Source organism: Salmo trutta, chromosome 28 (assembly GCF_901001165.1).
Source record: "Salmo trutta chromosome 28, fSalTru1.1, whole genome shotgun sequence".
Taxonomy (NCBI): domain Eukaryota; kingdom Metazoa; phylum Chordata; class Actinopteri; order Salmoniformes; family Salmonidae; genus Salmo; species Salmo trutta.
The window spans coordinates 32011276-32027216 of NC_042984.1; the positions used below are offsets into that span (position 1 = coordinate 32011276).

At 44.3% G+C, this 15941-nt stretch overlaps 1 protein-coding gene across 3 annotated transcripts in view; it reads left to right on the top strand.

Moving 5' to 3' along the window:
* The window catches only part of sycp2 (synaptonemal complex protein 2), an 80917-nt gene that overhangs the window by 42741 nt on the left and 22235 nt on the right, over window positions 1–15941 (top strand). For all 3 annotated transcript variants that reach the window (XR_003870261.1, XM_029719646.1, XM_029719647.1), the window contains exons 27-35: window positions 656–729; window positions 1042–1087; window positions 1426–1469; window positions 1783–1840; window positions 2076–2247; window positions 5577–5641; window positions 5942–6124; window positions 6472–6649; window positions 7415–7704. Coding sequence is in view for 2 of the 3 variants with exons in the window: in XM_029719646.1 (XP_029575506.1) it covers window positions 656–729; window positions 1042–1087; window positions 1426–1469; window positions 1783–1840; window positions 2076–2247; window positions 5577–5641; window positions 5942–6124; window positions 6472–6649; window positions 7415–7704 (1110 nt within the window). In the remaining variant the exon portion in view is untranslated. The remainder of the gene's footprint in view (window positions 1–655; window positions 730–1041; window positions 1088–1425; window positions 1470–1782; window positions 1841–2075; window positions 2248–5576; window positions 5642–5941; window positions 6125–6471; window positions 6650–7414; window positions 7705–15941) is intronic.

Here is a 15941-nt window from a genome sequence, read left to right on the forward strand (position 1 = left end):
TTCTGACCGGTTGCATCACCGCCTGGTATGGCAACTGCTCGGCATCTGACCGTAAGGCGCTACAGAAGGTAGTGCGTATGGCCCAGTACATCACTGGGACCAAGCTTCCTGCCATCCAGGACCTCTATACTAGGCGGTGTCAGAGGAAGGCCCAAAAAATGGTTTAAGACTCCTGTCACCCAAGTCATAGACTGTTCTCTCTGCTACTGCATGACAAGCGGTACCGTAGCGCCAAGTCTATGTCCAAAAGGCTCCTTAACAACTTCTACCCCCAAGCCATAAGACTGCTGAACAATTAATCAAATGACCACCTGGACTATTTGCATTGCACCCCCCCTCCCTTTATTTTTACACTGCTGCTACTCGCTGTTTATTATATCTATGCATAGTCACTTTACCCCTACATATATTACCTCAACTAATCTGTACCCCTGTACATTGACTTTAGTTTATTTAGTAAATATTTTCTTAACTCAATTTTTTTTTAACTGCATTGTTGGTTAAGGGCTTGTAAGTAAGCATTTCACGGTACGGTCTACACCTGTTGTATTCGGTGCAAGTGACAAATACAATTTGGAGGATTTGTTAGGGTTGCATAAGACATGTTTTCCCCTCATGCGTTCACAAGCTAGTGACTGAATTCTCTCCCTCATAGGTGGGAACGGCAAAGGTCCCAGGATATATGAAGTCCTACACTAACTCCAAGAAACCCTCTGCAGAACAACAAGGGTATTGCTTTTTGTCCAGTTTCATTCAAATTCTCCCCATGCTGCAACACAACCAGTGTATCTTATATCTGATAATAACCCATGACAACTTGTTTGAAAAATTAATTTAGCTAAATCTACATTTCAGGGGATTTGATTAATCAGGAATTTTAATCAGGACATCCTCTGTTCAAATATGATAGAAACTGACCTATTGTTTAGACAAAATAATAATTGTTCTATTATTTTGTCCTGATCCCATGCCTAAAATGTTGATTCTTATTTCCTGTTTGTGCATGGTATTGTTGATTTCATCCATTGTTTCTTTGTGTAGAGATGACATCTTTGCGTTCAAAGTGGATACATCTATGACCACTGGGGTAAATAAATATACATTTGATCTACGTAAATGAAATTAATGAATTAAGCCTACTATTTGTTAGCAGACTTGGGTTCAAATACCTAAGCTGTGCTTGATTGAGCTTGCCTGTTGCAATGGAACCAATAAAAATGTGCAAACCCGCCCACCTAGCACTCCAAGCAGGCTACAGCAAATGCTTGAAGTATTTGAAAGATTTAAAATAGCATTTGACACTTTTCAATTGGTTCCATCGCAACAGGCAAGCTCAATCAAGCACAGCTTAGGTATTTGAAATTATTCCATATAGTATTCTCATGCACCGGTGGATGATGATTTCTAACGCTCTGCTCTCTTTAGGAGGAGGGGAAAATGTCCTCGGACACCTCTGCCATTGATAGCAGGTAGGAGCCGTTTGAAGGCTGTACTCATTTGGTTACATCTGACTGGGGCTCTCTCAATTCGTCTTTCCTTGATTCCTTGTATCCTTTCTTCTCGCCTCCTTCTCAAAACTCATTGGAGAAGACATGGGGAGGGACCTTTGGGAGATTCTCTTACAATATGGTTGAGATGGAGGCAAGGAGATAGGATGTGAGGAATCAAGGAAAGATTAATTGAGAAAGACCCTGGGTCTCATCTGTGTTGTAGTAGTGTCTTCTAGTGTTGCGGTAAATAATCTCTCAAGTCAATGTGATGCAGTGCTGTTTTTCTTCCCAGTGCTATTCACAACTCCTGGGCATTCCCCAGCACTGCCAAGAAGGGCCAAGCAGTCAAGGTATGGAGGCAAACACTGTAATTGACAATGTGATGGGAGAACTTTTGAATGGAGAGATGGAGACTGCCTCCTTTTGTGTGTGTGTGGTTCTCTTATCTCGGTGTGGGAAGGAGTCTGTACTTTTGTCGTGTGTGTACTGTACATACCTGTCTGTGTGTATGTGTGCGTATGTATACATTTGTAAACATGCGTATGTGTACCCGTGTGTGTACACCTCACTGAATTGTCGCTGCAGTCCCAGGTAGCGGCTCCGCGGCGCCAAGTGAAGAAGCACCTGTTCAGCGACACAGACACAGACGCCATCATGGAGATCAGCTGGCTCAAAGAGTCCAGCAGGAAGCCCAAGCCCAAAGTGATCGACTACAGCCGTCAGCCCCGGCTCCACCCCCCTGCCCCCAACACCACATGTACGCTCACGCTACACGTCACTTAACCTTTCCACACTACTGAGCCAAACCTAACCGAGCCAAGCCAAACTGCATTGGGCTGGCCTGGTTAAGCATCCACCATAGTTTCTGGAACCGTGCTGGACATTTAAGGACAATGTGAAAAGAAAAAATCCAGCACTGTATGGTTTGGTCCTATAGTTTTAACTTCTTGAGGCTACCTGGGACGTTAGCGTGCCACCTGTGGCGCACCCTATCAACAGCAGGTGCATTTCAAGAGCGGCAAATTTGAAACCAAATAAATGTACAAATTCAAATTTCTCAAACATACAACTAACTTACAGCCTTTGAAAGATAAACATCTTCTTAATCTAACCACGTTTACCGATTTCAAAAAGGTTTTACGGGGAAAGCATAAAGTTAGGTTATGTTAGGAGAGTACATTGACAATAGCGGTGTGCAATGCATTGTCGATTCAAAGACAGGCTTTACCAAAACCATACAATCAGCTAAAATTATGCACTAACCTTTTACAATCTCCATCAGATGACACTCCTAGGACATTTTGTTAGACAATGCATGCATTTTTAGTTCTATCAAGTTCATATTTATATCTAAAAACAGTGTTTTACTATGGCGTTGATGTTCAGGAAATCGTTTCCCTCCAATACCGGCAGTCAAGTCATGACGACAAAATAATTAATTAATATTAGAAAACATTGCTAAAATATTATATTGTCATTCAAAGAATTATAGATTTACATCTCTTGAACGCAATGGACTTGTCAGATTTTAAATTAACCTTACTGGGAAATCACACTTTGCAATAATCTGAGCACTGCGCCAGAAAAATACGCATCGCGATACAGACTAACCGCCATGTTGGAGGAATCGAAAATCGAAAATACTATATAAATAATCCATTACCTTTGATTCTCTTCATCAGATGTCACTTCCAAAGAGTCCCAGGTCCATAACGAATGTATTTTTGTTCAAAAAAGCTCATCATTTATGTCGAAAAACCTCCGTGTTGTAGCGCATGATCTAAGCCAGCCGGACTTCACTTCACTTCAAGAACGGAAAAAATATATTTCCGTTCGTTCAAACATGTCAAACGTTGTATCGCATAAATCATTAGGGCCTTTTTTAACCAGAACATGAATAAAATTCAAGGCGGACCATTGGGTTTTCTTTTAAAACGTTTCGGAATGAGAGTACCCACCATCAAATCGCGCGCCAGGGTGAATGATGGACCATCACGTTCCATGGCTCTTATTCGGTCAGATCTCACTGTAGAACACTCAAAACACTTTGTAAAGGCTGGGGACATCTTGTGGAAGCAATAGGAAGTGCCAGAATATAATTCACCCCCTTTGTTTTTCAATGGCATAGGCTCAAAGTCAATTCAACACATCAGGTATCCACTTCCTGTCAGAATCTGTCTCAGGGTTTTGCCTGCCAAATGAGTTCTGTTATACTCACAGACACCATTCAAACAGTTTTTGAAACTTTAGGGTGTTTTCTATCCATATATAATAAGTATATGCATATTGTAGTTACTGGGTAGGTGTAGGAGGCATTTAAAAATGGGCACATATTTTTTCAAAAATTCTCAATACTGCCCCCTAGCCCAAACAGGTTAATCAGTCTGTGTTGAATGAACTCACTAGTCAAACATAGCCTACACCTTTTTAAGATTTTTTTTAATTGAACCTTTATTTAACTAGGCAAGTCAGTTAACTTCTATGGGCTAGGTGGGACGCCTGCGTTCCACCTGCGGGACACAGCAGTGAAATATCAGGGTGGCAAATTCAAAAACAACAAAATGTCATAATTCAACTTTCTCAAACATACAACTATTTTACACCATTTTAAAGATAAACTTCTCGTTAATCTAACCACATTGTCGGATTTCACAAAGGCTTTACAGCGAAAGCAAAACATTAGATTATGTTAGGAGAGTACATAGACAAAAATAATCACACAGCCATTTTCCAAGCAAGGACATGTGTCAATAAAACCCAAAACACAGCTAAATGAAGCACTAACCTTTGACAATCTTCATCAGATGACACTCCTAGGACATTATGTTACACAATACATGTATGTTTTGTTCGATAAAGTTCATATTTATATCCAAAAACAGAATTTTACATTGGCGCGTGATGTTCAGAAAATGTATTCCCACCAAAACGTCCGGTGAATGTGCACATCAATTTACAAAAATACTCATAAACGTTGACAAAATATGTAACAATTATTTTAAGAATTATAGATAGACTACCCCTGGATGCAACCGCTGTGTCAGATTTTAAAATAGCTTTACGGAGAAAGCACATTTTTCAATATTCTGAGTACATAGCTCAGCCATCACGGTGAGCTATTCAGACACCCGGGGCAACCTAAACTCAGAATTAGTATTAGAAATATTCTCTTACCTTTGCTGATCTTCGTCAGAATGCACTCCCAGGACTGCTTCTTCCACAATAAATTTTGTTTTTGTTCAAAATAATCCATATTTATGTACAAATACCTCCGTTTTGTTTGTGCGTACAGATCACTTATCCAAAGGCATAATGCGCGAGCGCGGAACGAGAGACGAAAAGTCAAAATGTTCCATTACCGTACTTAGAAGCATGTCAAACGCTGTTTAAAATCAATCTTTATGGTATTTTTAACGTAAAATTGCGATAATATTCCAACCGGACAATAGCATATTCATTCAAGAAGAAAAAGAAGGAATGGCGTGCTCGCGCATATCCAATCCCTTTGTTGCCAGGCAGACCACTCAGTAACCGAGCTCCTATTATCTGCCCAGTGACAGGAAAATGCTCAAACCACTTTCTGAAGGCTTTAGACAACCAATGGAAGCCTTAGGAAGTGCAACGTCACCCCACAGACACTAGCTTCGATAGAGAATCAAAAGAACTACAATTCTCAGACTTTTCACTTCCTGCTTGGATTTATCTCAGGTTTTTGCCTGCCATATGAGTTCTGTTATACACAGACACCATTCAAACAGTTTTAGAAACTTCAGAGTGTTCTATCCAAATCTACTAATAATATGCATATTCTAGTTTCTGGGCCAGAGTAGTAACTTGTTTAAATTGGGTATGTTTTTCATCCGGCCGTGAAAATACTGCGCCCTAGCCCAGACAGGTTAAGAACAAATTCTTATTTACAATGACGTCCTACCGTCGAAGAGTGAGTTAACTGCCTTGTTCAGGGTCAGAACTACATATTTTTACCTTGTTAGCTCGGGAATTCAATCCAGCAACCTTTCGGTTACTGGCCCAACGCTCTAACCACTAGGCGACCTGCCGCTTATCCCTCTCCCTTTTCTGTTTTAGATGAGTCCCCAGACTTACCACCTAGCTCACCCAAGCCTGTGAAGGAGAAAGCCAAGCCAAAGAAGGTGAGACTGATAATCCAATGGTTTTAAATCAGTGATGGGGAATCTCAATGAGCTAGTGCACACTTCGGGTAGAAGGGATGGGGAATCGGAACCAGCCTTGTATCTTGAAACCTTAGAATCCAAAGTGAGTTAATCAACTTTTCATCCTTACTACTGCTCTGTTGCAACCTAGAAATATGATTCCTAACATGGGCTTCCCCATCCAAATCAATGGGTGAGTGATGGGTGGAATTGTACTTGTATGGTTGCATCAGTCAGCATTGCCTCTGTCGGCCACAGTGTGTCATGCTCGCCTTTCAGAAGAGACAGAGGGTGAAGGAGAGAAGTTTAGAGCAGAAAGAGAACAGTGGAGCGGCACTGGTGGCAGCAGGGACCAGTCAAGCAGCCAGGAGACCCCAGAGAGCCGTCGCCACCAACGCCAAGAGCTACAGGGAGCCCGACAGCGCCAGCCAATCAGAGACTGAAGAGCCGCCCGCTCCTAAGGTCCTGCTTTCTTCCCTCACAAATATGCCCTTTCCTCATGATTAGGCTCTATCAGTGATTTAAATAGAATAATGAAATAAAGTACTCATTAAATAATATAGGCAATGTATCTCTGAGTTCACTTTTTGCTTCTCCTCGACATAATAATTGTTTGGTTATGAGTAAAGTTGAAATCAGTTACATTGTTATATTTTAGTTGTTTAGCTGGCAGACTAAAATTAATCAGATCACAATACATTTAGTTGCAGTGGAATAATAGATAGTTGTTGTTTTTTTTACATGACCAACTTGGAATAAAAGTAACAATTGTAATAAAAGTATGTTATGGGATTATTTTCTTCCAACAGAAGCGCTCCATCGGACCAGTGGAAAAGAGCGAGAAGGTTTGCCAAGAGGCTGTCGAGGTGGAGAAGAAAAAGGCAACTGCCCCAGCCAAGGAACAGACGACTGTACCGAAAGAGTCTTCTTGGGCTGCCCGGCTGGCCTCTTTCAACCCTTCCCCTCCTGCCTTCGAGAGGATGAGAGGTAAGACAAACCCAGCCCACCTACACCAACCAAGGACCGGTTGAACCTGGTTTTCACCTGTGTATTCTATCCATATAATGATTCAAATTCTGGTTCTGTCTACAATCTTTGAATAAATGATCATATTGTTTTTTTGTTGGCGCTACGCAATCGCTGGGAAATGTTTACTTATTCTCCTATTCATTGACATCAATGAATGACTAAGTGAAAATTGGACTTAGTTAGGATTCGCCCCTTAGTTATCCCTGGTGCAATCACTCTAAGAAACCTAAGGGCTTAATTCAGTCTGTTGCGCTGAAGATCAGCTTTGTAGTGCAATTGAAGGTAATTTGTGATTGTGCCGACATATGCAGCGTTTACTGTGAATGCAGTCTCCGCCAACGTGGGAACATTGACCTTTAAATTTCTATCCGACAGTAGCGCAGGTCTTCAGCCCCTCGGATTGAATCAAACCCTAACTTCAGTGTAGTACAGGGTTATTCAAATCTTACCCTACGAAGTCCGAAGAAATGCTGATTTTCTGTTCTACCTGATAATTAATTGCACCGAGCTGGTATCCCAGGTCTAAATCAGTTCCTGATTAGAGGGGAATAATAATAAAAAGTGGAACTGGCTTCAATGTCTAGATGTGAATTTGAGGGGTGTAGTAGATATAACACATATTTACTGTAAGTGGATATGAGGAAAAGTATTTCTGTACTATTGACCTCTAATACCTTGGCCAGCTGTCTGAGCATCTGTGGTTGTGTTTTGACCCCCACATAGCTGCATCCGAGAGGTCGCTGATAGCCTTACCCCGGTCGCCCCTCACCCCGCTGGGCTCCCTGTCCGCCTCCCCTGCCAGCGGCCCCTCTTCACCCCTTGCCTTGGAGCTGCCCCCCGAACACCCTCGCAGCAGCGCGGGCTTCCAGCCCTCCTCCTTCTACAGCGCCCCTGGGAGGAAGAGTGACCGCAAAGCTAAGGATCCCTCTCTCCCATCCCTCCCCTCTCTCCCATCCCTTACTCCCACTGGCAAGACTCCTGGCCTCTGCGCCCAGAGACCCAGTGCCTTAGAGGTAAGATACAGGGCTGATACTGCACCAATGGACCTTCTGACATATTTCAAAAAATAATATATACAGTACCAGTCAGAAGTTTGGACACACCTACTCATTCCAGGGTTTGTTAATTGAAATGCGTTCCAGGTGGCTACCTCATGAAGCTGGTTGAGAGAATGCCAAGAGTGTGCAAAGCTGTCAAGGCAAAGGGTGCCTACTTTAACAAATCAAAATATATTTGAGATTCTTCAAACACTTTTTTGGTTACGACATGATTCCATATGTGTTATTTCATTGTTTTGTTTAATTCACTATTATTCTACAATGTATTACATTTTTTAAATAAAGAAAAACTCTTGAATGAGGTGTGTCCAAACTTCTGGCTGGTAATGTACAGTCGTGGCCAAAAGTTTTGAGAATGACACAAATATAAACTTTCAAAGTCTGCTGCTTCAGTTTGAATGATGGCAATTTGCATGTACTCCAGAATGTTATGAAGAGTGATCAGTTGAATTGCAATTAATTGCAAAGTCCCTCTTTGCCATGCAAATGAACTGAATCCCCCAAAAAACATTTCCACTGCATTTCAGCCCTGCCACAAAAGGACCAGCTGACATCATGTCAGTGATTCTCTCGTTAACACAGGTGTGAGTGTTGATGAGGACAAGGCTGGAGATCACTCTGTCATGCTGATTGAGTTCGAATAACAGACTGGAAGCTTCAAAAGGAGGGTGGTGCTTGGAATCATTGTTCTTCCTATGTCAATCATGGTTTCCTGGAAGGAAACACGTGCCGTCATCATTGCTTTCACAAAAAGGGCTTCACAGGCAAGGATATTGCTGCCAGTAAGATTGCACCTAAATCAACCATTTGTCGGATCATCAAGACCTTCAAGGAGAGCGGTTCAATTGTTGTGAAGAAGGCTTCAGGGCGCCCAAGAAAGTCCAGCAAGCACCAGGACCGTCTCCTAAAGTTGATTCAGCTGCGGGATCGGGGCACCACCAGTACAGACCTTGCTCAGGAATGGCAGCAGGCAGGTGTGAGTGCATCTGCACGCACAGTGAGGCGAAGACTTTTGGAGGATGGCCTGATGTTAAGAAGGACAGCAAAGAAGCCACTTCTCTCCAGGAAAAACATCAGGGACAGACTGATATTCTGCAAAAGGTACAGGGATTGGACTGCTGAGGACTGGGGTAAAGTAATTTTCTCTGATGAATCCCCTTTCCGATTGTTTGGGGCATCCGGAGAAAAGCTTGTCCGGAGAAGACAAGGTGAGTGCTACCATCAGTCCTGTGTCGTGCCAACAGTAAAGCATCCTGAGACCATTAATGTGTGGGGTTGCTTCTCAGCCAAGGGAGTGGTCTCGCCATGAATAAAGAATGGTACCAACACATCCTCCGAGAGCAACTTCTCCCAACCATCCATGGAACAGTTTGGTGATGAACAATGCCTTTTTCCAGCATGATGTAGCACCTTGCCATAAGGCAAAAGTGATAACTAAGTGGCTTGGGGAACAAAACATCAATATTTTGGGTCCATGGCCATGAAACTCCCCAGACCTTAATCCCATTGAGAACGTGTGGTCAATCCTCAAGAGGCGGGTGGACAAACTAAAACCCACAAATTCTGACATACTCCAAGCATTGATTATGCAAGAATTGGCTGCCATCAGTCAGGATGTGGCCCAGAAATTTATTGACAGCATGTCAGGGCGGATTGCAGATGTCTTGAAAAAGAAGGGTCAACACTGCAAACATTGGCTCTTTGCATCAACTTCATGTCATTGTCAATAAAAGCCTTTGACACTTATGAAATGCTTGTAATTATTCTTAAGTATTCCATAGTAACATCTGACAAAAATATCTAAAGACACTGAAAACTTTGGAAAATAATATTTGTGTCATTCTCAAAACTTTTGGTTACGACTGTATATATATTGTGATAAACCGTGCAGTGTTGAGTGAGCGTGCAGAGATGAACACAGAGACACGGAGGTTCTAGTCAGAAAACATGACTTTACTTGGCAACAAGTAAAGTCGGTCGGTTGGTCCTCGCAGACCTCCTTGGCTAGGCCCAGCAGTCTGCATGGCCAACGGCCATACAGGAGCTCAAAGGGGGAGAACCCAGTGGACACTTGGGGTACCTTGCGAACATCAGGTGGAGCAGCAGCTGGTCCCAGTTCCTCCCATTTCTCTCGTGACCTTCAGCATCTGCTTTAGGGTCTTATTGAAGCGTTCAACTAGCCTGTCTGTTTGTGGATGGTACACACTGGTCCTCACCTGTTTGATTCGTAAAAGATTGCAGACATCTTTCATGAGACATGAACGCAGTGCCCTGGTCTGTCAGGATTTCCCGCTTAATACCCACCTGGCTGAATAAATGGAAGAGCTCCCGTGTGATACCTTTCGCTGCCACCATGCGTAGCAGGATCACCTCCGGATACCAGGTGGTTTAATTCACGATTACCAGGATGTATTGGTGTCCCCTCGCGGTTTTCACCAACGGACCCAGCAGATCCATCGCCACCTGCTCAAAATGGCACCCCTATAATGGGCAAAGGAACCAAACGGTTTCTATAATGTGCCCTGTGATCTGGCACTCCGGGCAGGTACTGCAGTAGTCCTCCACAGCGCGCCCTCCAAGTGTGCCTTGAGCAGGTGGGTGTGGGTGAGCTGCAAGACAGTTCTAACATACTGGGTGGGTATGAGTAACAAGTCTTTCGTCTCCCCATTGTACTTTACGACCTGATAAAATAAATTATGCTTGATGGTGAAGTGGGGTAGCGCCACCCATTTACCTCGGGTGATAGCGCGATGTCCACCGTGACTACCTGGCCCCTTGCATTCTGTAGGTTGGGGTCTTTTAACTTGGCCGTCCCGAACTGGCAAGTGAGGATTCCCGTGTCGGGTGGTCCGTCTGGTGCCTCCACCTCCATAAAGGGGAACCTGAGGTCTTCCTTGGATGATGGCTCGCTTCCCGCCGCGGGGTTGTCTCCCTCCTGGTACGACTCAACCCCATTGGACACCTCTCGTGGCGGGGAGTGGGTTGCGCAGACGACCGTCCTTTTTCCTCTCCTTCCTACCTCGCTCACGTGCCTCCCCAGGGTCCCTCCTCCACAGTGCCTGGAAGAGAGGGCAATCTCTACCGAGGAGAATGGGACCGGGCAGGTTAGGAACAGCCCCCACTCGCATCTGGCACTCCCCACTTGGGGCAGTTATCCGCACCGACACGGTTGGGTACCTCTTCGTGTACAAATGACACTCATCTCCTCGTTCGTCTTTTCCCTCTCGTGAGCCACTGTGGTTGGGCCAGGGTCACCATGCTGCCGGAGTCCATCAGAGCGCTGGTGTCGACGCCATCGATTCGTACTGGAACCATCGGAGGGGCTGTCTCAGTCTACGCCGAACAGGAGGTGACATAACTCGCCATCCAGTTACCCCGGAGCTGGGGGGGATGCGGAGGGCATGGACTCCTCCCGGCCGGGGCAGCTCCACGCGAGGTGTCCTGGCTCATAGCAGCACCTCAGATCTAGCTCCAGCAGTGCATGTCGTTGTCGTCGGTTTGGGTCACCCTCCCGCGTCACGGCCGGTTCTGTCCGGGCCCCCTTCAGCCCCTTGCCTCTCTGTGCTTTTCTTCCCCCTCCCCGTGTCCACTCTCTCCTTTCGGGCCCCTTTCAGCAGGTCCTGGGTGTTCTGGTGGGTTTCCACCGCTGTCAGCAATTTCTCCAGGCTCTGGGGGTTCTGCATGCTCGCCGCCTTCCTTATCTTGTAGGGGAGGGCCCGAAGGTACCTATCCAGGGTGACCTTATCGATTATTGGGCTGGATGGTACTTTGGTCACTAGCCAGCCCTTGGCAAGGTGCACCAGGTTGCTCATATGGGCGTGGGGGGAGATAGTGGAGTCAAAGTCCCAGTGTTGGACCAGTTGTGCACGGCGTGGGTGGCTGAATCCATAACGGCTCAGAATCTCACGTTTGAGTCCCTCATAATTTGCTGTCTGGTCGGCGTTCAAGTCAAAGTTGACCTTCTGGGCCTTCCCGGAGAGATAGGGTGCCAAAAGGCTGGCCCACTTGGGCTTGGGCCATCCTTCCCTCTGCTCCGTCCTCTTGAAGGTGCACAAATACATCTTCACGTCATCTTCCTCTAGACTCCTGAGCCATCCCACCCTTCAACTGGGCTACCTCCGCTACCAGTCTGAGGTTTTGTTGGCGCTGCTCCTCCAGCGCCTGTTGCTTCTGCTGGCTGAGGATAAACAGGGCCACCAGTTCCTCCATGGTAATTTCTGTACGATTGACCCTGTTGTGGAATATCTTGAGTCAAATATTTGGACAGATACCGGAACTTGTGAATTCAATTTAGACTTTATTACAAATGTAACACAGCCGAGCCCTTCCAAGGAAAAGACAAAATTCTCATATTACAGAGTCCTGCCTTTATAGTATTGCCTTTGCATAACGTATAGAGTCCCCTCCCTCTATATGAAAATAACTTCCCTTGACCTTTCTCCACCATTATCTTTCCATCTCAGTTCTTACTTGTTAACGCCCACATCTGACAGCTGTATAGGTTATAATGGTAGCGGGGCCCTGGTCTTATATGTTCCATTCCTTATATAGCCATTCTGTCTCAGCTCTTCAAAGTGGACAGTCTAAACACTGCCTGCTAATATTGGAGTCATGAGTTTCGCTACCACAACCCTACGGCGCCCAAAGCTACTGAGTTGCCCGCATTCTCCACCGTATCTGGTAAACCGTGGGGTGTTGGGTTGAGCGTGCAGAGATGAACACAGAGACAGGGAGGTTCTAGTCAGACAACACAACTTTACTAGGCAACAACAAAATAACTTAGGTTTGGCTCAGTCCTCAGATTCGTCTCCTTACCTCCGGGAGCTTCGTTCCCCTCCGTAGGCTCACTCCTTGCCTCGCTCTCGGTTTTCTTCGTGGTGTGCCACGGTGCTCCCTTTATGTGGCCTGCACGTCTGGTTGGCACTCTCCCCTTATTCCCTCTACTTGGGGCCATCAGTGTCAGGGTGCCCAGCCCCTGTACTCCCAGCAGTGGTAGGCAACATTGGTGCACGTACCTCCCCTCTGGCACCAAACCCCGGGGCAGACCTCCTGGCATACCACTAACTAACTTCTATATATATATATATATATATACACAGTGGGGAGAACAAGTATTTGATACACTGCCGATTTTGCAGGTTTTCCTACTTACAAAGCATGTAGAGGTCTGCAATTTTTATCATAGGTACACTTCAACTGTGAGAGACGGAATCTAAAACAAAAATCCAGAATGTCACATTGTATGATTTTTAAGTAATTAATTTACATTTTATTGCATGACATAAGTATTTGATCACCTACCAACCAGTAAGAATTCCGGCTCTCACAGACCTGTTAGTTTTTCTTTAAGAAGCCCTCCTGTTCTCCACTCATTACCTGTATTAACTGCACCTGTTTGAACTCGTTACCTGTATAAAAGACACCTGTCCACACACTCAATCAAACAGACTCCAACCTCTCCACAATGGCCAAGACCAGAGAGCTGTATAAGGACATCAGGGATAACATTTTAGACCTGCACAAGGCTGAGATGGGCTACAGGACAATAGGCAAGCAGCTTGATGAGAAGGCAACAACTGTTGGCGCAATTATTAGAAAATGGAACAAGTTCAAGATGACGGTCAATCACCCTCGGTCTGGGGCTCCATGCAAGGTCTCACCTCGTGGGGCATCAATGATCATGAGGAAGGTGAGGGATCAGCCCAGAACTACACGGCAGGACCTGGTCAATGACCCGAAGAGAGCTGGGACCACAGTCTCAAAGAAAACCATTACTAACACACTACGCCGTCATGGATTAAAATCCTGCAGCACACGCAAGGTCCCCCTGCTCAAGCCAGCGCATGTCCAGGCCCGTCTGAAGTTTGCCAATGACCATCTGGATGATCCAGAGGAGGAATGGGAGAAGGTCATGTGGTCTGATGAGACAAAAATATAACTTTTTGGTCTAAACTCCACTCGCCGTGTTTGGAGGAAGAAGGATGAGTACAACCAAGAACACCATCCCAACCGTGAAGCATGGAGGTGGAAACATCATTCTTTGGGATTCTTTTCTGCAAAGGGGACAGAGCGACTGCACCATATTGAGGGGAGGATGGAGCCATGTATCGTGAGATCTTGGCCAACAGCCTCCTTCCCTCAGTAAGAGCATTGAAGATGGGTCGTGGCTGGGTCTTCCAGCATGACAACGACCTGAAACACACAGCCAGGGCAACTAAGGAGTGGCTCCGTAACAAGCATCTCAAGGTCCTGGAGTGGCCTAGCCAGTCTCCAGACCTGAACCCAATAGAAAATCTTTGGAGGGAGCTGAAAGTCCGTATTGCCCAGCGACGGCCCCGAAACCTGAAGGATCTGGAGAAGGTCTGTATGGAGGAGTGGGCCAAAATCCCTGCTGCAGTGTGTGCAAACATGGTCAAGAACTACAGGAAACGTATGATCTCTGTAATTGCAAACAAAGGTTTCTGTACCAAATATTAAGTTCTGCTTTTCTGATGTATCAAATACTTATGTCATACAATAAAATGTAAATTAATTACTTAATCATACAATGTGATTTTCTGGATTTTTGTTTTAGATTCCGTCTCTCACAGTTGAAGTGTACCTATGATAAAAATTACAGACCTCTACATGCTTTGTAAGTAGGAAAACCTGCAAAAATTGGCAGTGTATCAAATACTTGTTCTCCCCACTGTGTGTGTGATATATATATATATATATATATATATATATATATTCTGTTCATTGGGATTTCTGTTTGTCTACAAAAAGAAAGTTGGAGAAATGGCTAGATTTTCTTCCCACAATCGACAGAAGTTGAATTCTTCAGTCAAATAGTGAAGGAAAAAAACTTGAGGTGGAATTTATAGGTGTATTTTTTACTTGATAGTTATTGAATTGAGGAAGTGTGACCGTAGCCCGCGGAAACAACTCACATGTAAATTCCCCCCATCCTATTGTGTGCTGTGTGTGTAGCTGGTATTGGTACGAATAGAACGTAGCCTACTCCTGCATGTTGCCCAATAGTATTGAAATGTTTTGAAAACTAGATTGAACTGTAGGCTATTGCTGTGATTCTTTCTCGCTGCCGGAGATATTTTACTATTCACCCTATGCAGCAGTCACATTTAATGAGAATGTCTACTACTGTTGTAACAGATGTGATTTTAATGTAGCGATTGGCTATTCCTCATCATTTGGGATGAATTGATTGAACACCATTCATAATTTTCTCATGAGACCTTAAGAATTATTTTTTACAATTTTGCTGTAAGTAGGTGTGATAATCTTTCACTACCTTTTTTAAAAACCTCTTCGGGATTGGTGTTCCCATACCGGGACGGTTGAGCTAACGTGTGCTAATGTGATTAGCATGACAGTTGTAAATAACAGCAAACTTTCCAGGACATAGACATGTCTTATATGGGCAGAAAGCTTACATTTGTGTTAATTTAACTGTACTGTCCAATTTACAGTAGCTATTACAGTGAAAAAAATACCACACTTATTTGAGGAGTATACACAACAACAACAAAAAACGTGTCACGGCAACAGGTTTCGATACATTCACCTCTGAAGGTAAATAATGTACTTATATTTGAAGTCGGAAGTTTACATACACTTAAGTTAGTTATTAAAACTCGTTTTTCAACCACTCCACAAATTTCTTATTAACAAACTATAGTTTGGGCAAGTCGGTTAGGACATCTACTTTGTGCATGACAAGTCATTTTTCTAACAATTGTTTACAGACATTATTTCACTGTATCACAATTCCAGTGGGTCAGAAGTTTACATACACTAAGTTGAGTGTTCCTTTAAACAGCTTGGAAAATTCCAAAAAATGATGTCATGGCTTTAGAAGCTTCTGATGGGCTAATTGACATCATTTGAGTCAATTGGAGGTGTACCTGTGGATGTATTTCAAGGCCTACCATCAAACTCAGTGCCTTTTTGCTTGACATCATGGGAAAAAAATCAAAAGAAATCAGCCAAGATCTCGGAAAAAAATGTGTAGACCTCCACAAGTCTGGTTCATCTTTGGGAGCAATTTACAAACGCCTGAAGGCACCACGTTCATCTGTACAAACAATAGCACACACGTATAAACACCATGGGACCACGCAGCCGTCATACTGCTCAGGAAGGAGACGCGTTCTGTCCCCTAGAGATGAATGTACTTTGGTGCGAAAAGT